This window comes from Cyphomyrmex costatus, unplaced genomic scaffold, assembly GCF_001594065.2.
Source record: "Cyphomyrmex costatus isolate MS0001 unplaced genomic scaffold, Ccosl1.0 scaffold446, whole genome shotgun sequence".
Taxonomy (NCBI): domain Eukaryota; kingdom Metazoa; phylum Arthropoda; class Insecta; order Hymenoptera; family Formicidae; genus Cyphomyrmex; species Cyphomyrmex costatus.
Window position 1 is genome coordinate 248,051 of NW_017278705.1, and position 9,146 is coordinate 257,196.

The 9,146-nt window shown below is 34.8% G+C and overlaps 2 protein-coding genes across 3 annotated transcripts; one reads left to right on the top strand and one right to left on the bottom strand.

The window, feature by feature from the left end:
* The first annotated feature begins 4,026 nt into the window (after positions 1–4,026).
* LOC108777569 (40S ribosomal protein S28) lies at positions 4,027–4,627 on the top strand. Its single transcript, XM_018544493.1, has one exon. It carries the CDS (start codon positions 4,159–4,161, stop codon positions 4,354–4,356), a length of 198 nt encoding a protein of 65 aa, XP_018399995.1. The 5' UTR covers positions 4,027–4,158; the 3' UTR covers positions 4,357–4,627.
* Positions 4,628–5,633: 1,006 nt separating this feature from the next.
* MrgBP (MRG/MORF4L binding protein) lies at positions 5,634–8,065 on the bottom strand. Of its 2 annotated transcripts, XM_018544495.1 has the most exons (5): positions 7,795–8,065; positions 7,431–7,582; positions 6,856–6,977; positions 5,953–6,307; positions 5,712–5,866 (listed from the first exon to the last, which is right to left on the bottom strand). In XM_018544495.1, the coding sequence occupies exons 2-5, from the start codon at positions 7,534–7,536 to the stop codon at positions 5,712–5,714; spliced, it is 738 nt and encodes a 245-aa protein (XP_018399997.1). In that variant the 5' UTR covers positions 7,537–7,582; positions 7,795–8,065. The 2 variants fall into 2 exon arrangements, with proteins under 2 accessions (XP_018399998.1, XP_018399997.1); XM_018544496.1 differs by lacking the exon at positions 7,795–8,065 and having other exon boundaries at positions 5,634–5,866; positions 7,431–7,536.
* Positions 8,066–9,146: the final 1,081 nt, after the last annotated feature.

A 9,146-nucleotide genomic window follows, 5' to 3' on the forward strand; every position in this document is an offset into this window, starting at 1 on the left:
AATTATTATTATTAATTAAAAATTAAATTATTAATTAAATTATTAATTAGTGTAGTTTTGCACTCGCACCGTGTCAGGGCAGCATCCTATCAGGGCAGCACCGTGTCAGGGCAGCACCGTGTCAGGGCAGCACCGTGTCAGTGCATATCTTAGAACATATAGTACTGGAAGGAGCATAGGCATATGGTCCCTGTACACATTCGGTTGAAGCCGAGAAGATTGACAAGGATGGAGAGATTAAGATCGTAGATTGTAATGCGCATACTCCATACGCGTGCGCGGTGGATTATCCACCGTGGATACTAGACTAGAGAGCACGTTAATTATTTGCGAACTGTGTTCGGTTCTGTTTGGTTCTTTGAAAATTATAAGTGATTTGTGGCAATGTATTGCTATATTTGCAAAGAAGAAAATCAGGCGTCTTCATATCACTTGTAAGTTTAATTATTTGTGAGTATAGTATTAATATACGGAATTTATAATGTTAGTTTTGAGGTTAGTTTTCGTAATTACTCTTTAATTATTGTAAATAAGTCATAATAAGTATGTCAATACTTCGCATTTGAGTCCATCTTCGAAATGAAGTATTTATACTTTTGACTTAATTATGTGTTATTATTATAGGTTTCCGAAAGACTCAGATCTAATTCATATTAATGTATTTTGTTGTCATACAATTCTAACATGCTTAGCACAAGCTACAAATAGATGTAGTTATCCAAATATTTACATACAACAGTGCAGTGCAAGAAAGTTAATTCCAGTATAATTAATCACTTGTATAAATGAAATATGCAACTTTCTAATAAATCAAAATGTTACTCTCTATGATGATGTTCTGATAACTCATCAAAAGAATCGCCGCAATTTTCAGTTTTCTTAATTGAAATTTATTAGCCTTTAACCTTAAATTCATATATCAAATGTACACTGCAGCTGACAGCTGTGTATAATTCGCTTGCGCGCGCATTCCCTCCCTACAGTCATGCGCATTACCAACTACGATCTTAATCTATTCCTCTCTGTCAATCTACTCGCCTTCACTTTCGAGAGACTATGCTCCTTCCAATACTATATGTTCTAAGGTGCATATGTATCGAATGTGCCATAAGTGCTCTTGACCAATAACACAGTATATACAGTAGCGCAACTCTTCGTCGGCACCTTTGATGTTACCGTAGCCAAAAATGAACTGCACATGCGCGAGCGAGGCGCGTTACCAATCAGGGCACTCTATTCTATCTCACTTCTGCTCTCTGTTTATAACCTTTTCTCTCTTTCTAATTTGTTCTAGCAATGTCCTAACCTAATTTGCACATTTGAACATTTAAGTATTGTTCGTTTTGTCTCTCGGGAGCTGCTCAGAGTTGCTCCGAACGAACCTAGCGTACTTGGATGTGGTCTATTTAATGCTGTAAATACCTCGAAACATACTTTGATTGATCAATTCATAAAATTTTTTCTTCTGATTGATCAACGAAGCATTTGCAGCATTAAATGGATCACATCCAAGTACGCTGGGTTTATTCAGAGCGACTCCGAGCAGCTCCCGAGAGACAAAACGGACAATACTTTAATACGCGTACTAACAAGTAACTTTTATAAAATTATCTTAATTTATTCCATTATTCACAGCGAATACAGAGAATCTATAGTTCTCGTTTACACTATATAGATCTTTAGTACTCACAGTAAAAAACGAGACGCATTTGAAAGAGAAAATGAAATAAAAATTAAACATTATATGATGCACATTTATTTCTTAACACTATATTTTGCAATTAAATATACCCACAAAATATATTATTATTAACTAATTGTACAGCAATATTGTATATGTATAGCATATATCTTGTATATATACGGAATTAGAACAGGAAGTCACAATAAAGTCAAAATGACATTAAAATGATTGAAAAATGACTTTTATTGATCATTTTGGAATAATTTTAACATCATTTTGATACAATGATGACTTGTTTTGCTTGAATATATAATTAATGTGGTATTTCATATTTTGAAATATCATATGGCTCGAATAAAATTACTTATATTTATTATATTTTTTTCACATTGAATATAGTAACCGCAGATATTAGGAAATGCGAGAATACACACACACTCTCTCTCTCTCTCTCTCTCTCTCTCTCTCTCTCTCTCTCTCATAATTTTGTAATTTAACTTTTTTTATTTAAAATGACGATTATTTTGTACAGATAACCTATTCTCCGTAAAGCTAATTCGGTCTACGTTCTCTGTTTTTTTACACTTTCTTAAATACGCCTGAATACACTGAATAATTATTATAATTAAACACGTATCACTTATCACTTTATCACACGTAGTACTTCTTACATAAAATTCGTCGCGTTCCCGCCACTTTCCGTTAAATGGTCCTTTAAATGCCTTATATGGACATTTCAATGGGGCTGACGCCGACAATAGGAAGAAGAAGTGAGATAGAATACAGTGCCCTGATTGGTTATCCATTTTAGGCTTCACAAAATCAGGAGAGTTGCGCTACTGTATATACTGTGGTAGTAGTGAATGAGACTGTAAGAGTAAGAAATTGTCCAATCACGGTCGATTATTCTTTTCACATTCGACTGTGATTGGTCAATTTCTTACTTTTATAGTCTCATCCACTACTGCTACTGCCATTGTAGACCACGCATATCGTTAACGGTTTCCTTTAAAAAGGTTGCGTTCAGCAGATTTAATAATTTTACAACTGTTTTATGATTCTTCGCTGAGATAGGACTATTCCTTTAGATCTAGAAATATAATCCAATCAGCGAGACGAATCATAAAACAGTTGCAAAACTGTTGAGTCTGCTGAACGTAGAGTCCTAGATATCAGAGAAGCGCAACCGGCTTAAGTCAGTATCGCAAAATTACTAAGAAAAGTATTAAAAATGGCGTCGTTTACAGACGAAATATGAAATCCACCAATCGTCTATTAGTCAGCCATTTTAATACCATTGAATGAATGTCATGATTGGCTGACAGTCAGCTAATCAGGACGCGGAACATCGGTTGCGCTTCTTTGATATCTAGGACTCTAACGATTACTACTAAAATTTTTGTACATACGTGTGATGGCCTTAACTGTTGGTGGCAATAAAAATCGGCAATCCACTAGGCAAAATCGGAAGCCTCTTTCCTCAATATTGAAAACAATTACAGCAAAGCAATTTCAAGCAATCTGACAGCAACTTACAAGCAACTTGCTATCTGGGAATTTGATTGGTTGATTCTCTTATGCGTCATACATTATGCGTCATGTAAAAGTGTGTGCTGCGGCCTTTAAGCGAGAAACACTAGAAACGCTTGCTATTCGTCAATTTTTATCACGAGATCTGTTTTGACGCTGAAAATGAGCGTCGAGCGTCGTATAAAAAGCCAGCCTTCGCATAAACCATATACATAAAGGCCCGTATTCAGAACGCGCTAACAACGAAGTTTGCGCACTAATATGCTATAATTTACGTCACGTATACTATAGAATTTCAGAGATAAAAGCGCGCTTTTATCGATAAAAGTGCGTTCTGAATACGGGCCAAAGAATTTGATTGGTTCATTGACTCATGCATAAGAAAATGGACCAATGAAATTCCTTATGCACATGCTTTATGCGTTATGCAAAAGTGTGTGTTGGGGCTCTAAGGCCGCAGCACACACTTTTGCATAACGCATAAACCATATACATAAAGAATTTGATTGGTCCACTGACTCATGCACAAGAAAATGGGCCAATAAAATTCCTTATGCACATGCTTTATGCGTTATGCAAAAGTGTGTGCTGCGGTCTTAAGCGGGGAGCACAGACTTTTGCATAACGCATAAACCATATACATAAAGAATTTGATTGGTCCATTGACTCATGCATAAGAAAATGGGCCAATGAAATTCCTTATGCACATGCTTTATGCGTTATGCAAAAGTCTGTGCTCCCCGCTTTAAACTTTATGAACACAGCCTTAAGCCTTGTGGACACGATGCTAGAAGTCGGACAAGTTCTAGCATCGTGGACACAAGGCTTTAGAAATTGAGCAGAGAAAAGCGCCAAAGCGGTTCGTCTTCACGTGCTTCTTGTATTTCATTCCATTTGCGTCAGATATCTCTTTTGGGATACACCCACGTGAGAAAGAGACAATCATGGATAAACCAGTGGTTTTGGCGCGCGTCATCAAGGTCCTGGGTCGCACTGGCTCGCAGGGGCAGTGCACCCAGGTGAAAGTAGAATTTCTGGGTGAGCAAAATCGGCAGATCATCAGGAATGTGAAGGGACCGGTACGAGAAGGCGACCTCCTAACCTTGCTCGAGTCCGAGCGCGAAGCGAGAAGACTTCGATAATGTATGGTTTTATTAACGCCGAAAAAAATGAACGGTTGCCAGCCGCTACTACTACCGGACTTCAACAGATACGCATTTCCTGAACTTGGATTCCCCTACATGTGGATTATGAATCAAGGATCATAGATCGGGGGTCGTCGACAACGGATACCTGCCATGTGCTTTGCGAGAGGATGTTACCGATCGCGGAACGGGATCACATTTTCTTGGAAACATTCCTGACGTATAAGAATTTCACGCCTTTTACAATAAATCTCAGCTGGTAACCACATGTTTCACGGTGTTGTCATTATGTTCCTCCCTCATCAGCTCGTAAGCTCTAGCGACAAATTATAAACTGAGTGTTTCTGTTTTTTGTTTGCTTTTCTTTTGTGTTAGAATAGGATTTATATCTTTTTTAACTGTGAATGTTTTTTTAACTGTTAAATATGCTGAAATTAAAATAATTGATAAATGTTAAGAAGATTCTAGTCCACTCAAATTTTGATAATATTCTCGATCAATGCGTTTTTGCATGAAATGAAAGAATCTGGCAGAAAGAAGCGTCGCTCTGCATCACAAACTGAGATATTAATCGTTAAAGTTCACGACTATTGAAATTACGAAATCTATCACAACTGCGAAATACACATGTGTGAATATACGCTCTCTGCTACAAAATCAGTACTTTAAAAGTAAATTTTCTGTTCTAAAACACAAATTCACTGTTTCGATCAAAACAAATTCTGTATTCTCCTAACATTTGTGTTTTAGAACAATTTGTTGAAGCACTAAATTTATGTTTTAGAACAGAATTTATTTTTAAAGCACTTTGTAGTAGAGAGCGCATATTCGCATCGCAGTATTTCACTTTGCGGTTGATAGATTTTCTAATCTAAATAGTTGTGAACTTTAATGATTAATATCTCCGTTCACGAGACAGAGCGACATTTTTTTCTGCCAGATACTTTCGTTTTATGTAAAAACACATCGATATTTTTATCGAAATTTGAGTGGATCGAAGTCCTTAACATTTACCCCTATATCAAGTATATCGTATATAAAAAGTAAAGTTATTAAAAGAAAGAATACAATATATTTATAGCATTTTATTTACATACTTTTTTTTTTAAATAAAATCGACATTCCCTATATATACATTTACGTTATTAGAAACGGTATAGATAATATTATAATTATGTATCTTTTATATAAAACTTTTTAAACATAAGAAATTTTCAAGTCTATCCTCATACAATATCAATTAGCTATAAATATAAACAAGTATAATATTGGTCTTGTACAATGATAATATGATAAATTACATAACAAAGTTCTTAAAAGACATACAATGTCTTTTTAATTTACAATAACTGCTACATTCTTCTTCGTTTTGGCGGAGGTGTATCACATGGACTGGAAGAAGCTTTGGAAGAACTATCCACACTTTGTCTGGTTGGTCTCTTTGAAATCCTTTTTGCAAGCTCACGACTAGATTCGGATTCTTTACGCTCTTTCTTTCCATTCGATGCTTAAAAGAAACAAAAAATACAATTTATGTATATATGCAACTCTTGGAAAAAAGTACTAAATAATTAAAACCAAATGTTAAAATACCACTCTCTTCTAAATCTTCCTTTCCTTTTGAACGTCCTTTTGATGATTTGTGTTCTTTCTTTGTCTCTTTCACATCCTTAAATTTATCCTTTTTTATATCTGTTTCCTTCATACATTTTTTTGTCTCTTCTTTTTTCTTTTCTACATCTTTTGTTCCTTTAAAATCACGTAGCATGCTATCTTTCTTAGAACTCTCCTTGATATCTTTTTCTTTTTTAATTTCTTTATATTTATCCCTCTGATCTTTCAGTTTTATCTCTAATTCTTCTCTTTTCCGTGGCCTTCCCACAAATTCAGTCTCCGGTAAGGAAAAATCTATCTCGTGACTGGGAAAAGGTAAATCTTCCATATCGTCCTATCAAAAAACTCAATTTGTATATAAATGAATATACAGTGTCTCTTAAAGATTAGAACAATACTTAAGGGGTGATTCTAAAGATTATTTGAAACATGAAAATTTTAATACCAAAATGTCAAAGCTAAAAGTTTTTTTAATTTTAAGTTATAAGCATTTAAAGTTAGCAAATTGTACCACCTGAAATATATATGTTCAAGTATGAACAATCCAAAATGCTAAAAGTAAATGTTAAATTGATACTTATATAGATATAAAGATTTTGTATACAATTACTGATATTTATTATGCTAAAAAAGTACTTTCAATATACTTTGATATTAGAATTTTTATTTCAAAATGATTTTAGAAATTTTTCCTTATGCATTGTTCTAGTCTCATAATCTCATAGAAACTCGTTTATTATGAAACTTTGCTAAATGTAACTTCATTTTAGAATATAGATACAGATTTCATTATAGAAATAATAAGCTAATACACTTAAATTGATAAAAAAATGTTTTAGTTTTCACAAATATTTCTATTTTATTTTGTATGTTGTCACTTACCAAAGCCATTAGGTCATACATAGATTCCAAGTGATCCCAAATTATTTTTAACGGAATGTCTTTGTGAATAGCAGCACGAAATTTCTCCCATATGCATACCATGTGAAAATACTTATTGATACCTGACAATTGAACAATCCTTAAAAATCACAATTGCAAAGCATAATTGTTTATTAATAATAAACTTCGCTCAAACTCTCATTAACTTAATCAATGATCATCTTGTTAAACCTATTAGATATTTTGATTTAATTATTTAATTGTCAATCAATTGAAAGTTAGTGGAAATCACTCAATGCCTATTTTTACTAATGTAGATTAACTTTAATCTTGATTTGACTTACTTTTTATCTTTTCTTAAATCTATAAATTAGAAAATGATAGAAAATAAATTAAAAACCGAGATACATTACACACACACACACACGCACGCACGCACGCACGCACGCACGCACGCACACACACACACACACACGTGTATATATAATTATTATTAAAGTTAATCTATATTGAAAGAAACGAAAATAGAAAACAAATGTAAACATAACCTCTCGTCATCGGCTTTAGCATCTTACCAACTGGCTTGTGTCCGTTCATGGCGAAAAAAAGTTGAATTTCGTTTTCCACATTCCATTCTATTTCGTCGAATAAAGTTTCGTTTTGTCTTTCTTTCACAGCCATTTTAAGGAAAACCAATATGTTCCGTGCTCGATCGGCTCAATTTCGACTATGTAAGACAGAGTGCGATTAACAATCACAATATCAATTAAATAAAACGCCTAATTCTGAAGAAGTACTCGGCCGTGACGGACGCGTTTCGATTCGGGTGCTCTAATTGTAGATTTTTGAAAGTATTGAGTGTTGCTGACTAAACTGAGCATAAAGTTAAAGCACAGTATATACAGTAGCGCAACTCTCTGTCGGCACCTTTGATGTTACCTTCTTCTTCTTCTTGTCGATTATAATTGGCCGGGTAGCCGATCCAACGGCAATCGTCAAGGCCAGGAACGAAAAATCGTAATGTGTAAACGAAACAAAGTCGTAATATGTAAACGAAGAATGATGCAATGCCCGCGAAAAATGGCGAAACCCGAACGAACACCGGGCGCCTGCGATTGCAACGTCGTCACGCCACTCTAACGCGCGTCCGGACGGACGAACGAGCCGAGCCAAACGCGGACACACATCAGTAAGGAAATTCGAGGCACGGTCAAAGTCGGCAACACTTTTTCAAAAATATACAAAAAAAACGAACACCCGGGCAGCGATCATGTAACTTTTCCCCTAGAGCGGAAAGGCGAAAAGTGAAAGATTTCACGTGAACTTATGATCATAGAACTCGGCGAAACGTTGAAACGTGAAACTTTTCACGTGAATTTTTCCGCCATCAAATGTGATAGCGGGAAGGTGAAAGTTTAGTGACTCGAAGTAACTAGAACATTGAGATGCAAGAAACGTTTCTAGTTTCTAAAGTTATCATCCAAGGAGAACAAAACAATCAAAATAATATCAATATGACGTCAAATTGACATTATTTTGATTGTCTTTAAAACAATTCTTTAAAACAATCTTTTTTTTTTATTAATGATATTTCTAAGATTATATAGATTTTTATAAGTATAAATGGTAAACATTTACATTTCACTATTATCACGTTATTCATCATAATATATACATTTCCTTTTGTTTACTTGTAACATTCATTGTTATTGCTTTATTTGTTTATTTGTTTTATTTACTATCTATCAGTGATTTACAAGGTAAATAAGGTTATCTCTCATTTTTGGTAATTTCACTTTCCGCTCATTAGTTATATAATCGCACTATATTCGTGGAAAAGTTCGCGTGAAATCACTAAGTGAAAAGTGAAAAGTGAAAAGTTCCACTGGAAATTACATGATCGCTGCCCCGAACCGAGACGCGTCCGCACCGGTCGGGTGGTTCAACGGAACTATTTTTGATGTTACCGTAGCTAAAAATGAACTGCACATGCGCGACCGAGGCGCGTAACCAATCAGGGCACTATATTCTATCTCACTTCTGCTCTCTGTTTATAACCTATTCTCTCTTTCTAATTTATGTTCTAAAGCGGGGAGCACAGACTTTTGCATAACGCATGTGCATAAGGAATTTCATTGGTCCATTTTCTTATGCATGAGTCAATGGACCAATCAAATTCCTTATGCACATGCTTTATGCGTTAGGGTCTGAGCACAAGCACTGCCGTAACATTTTACGACAACTTAAGTTGTAAACGTAAATAACGCACAAGCTTTGACGTATCGGCGTAT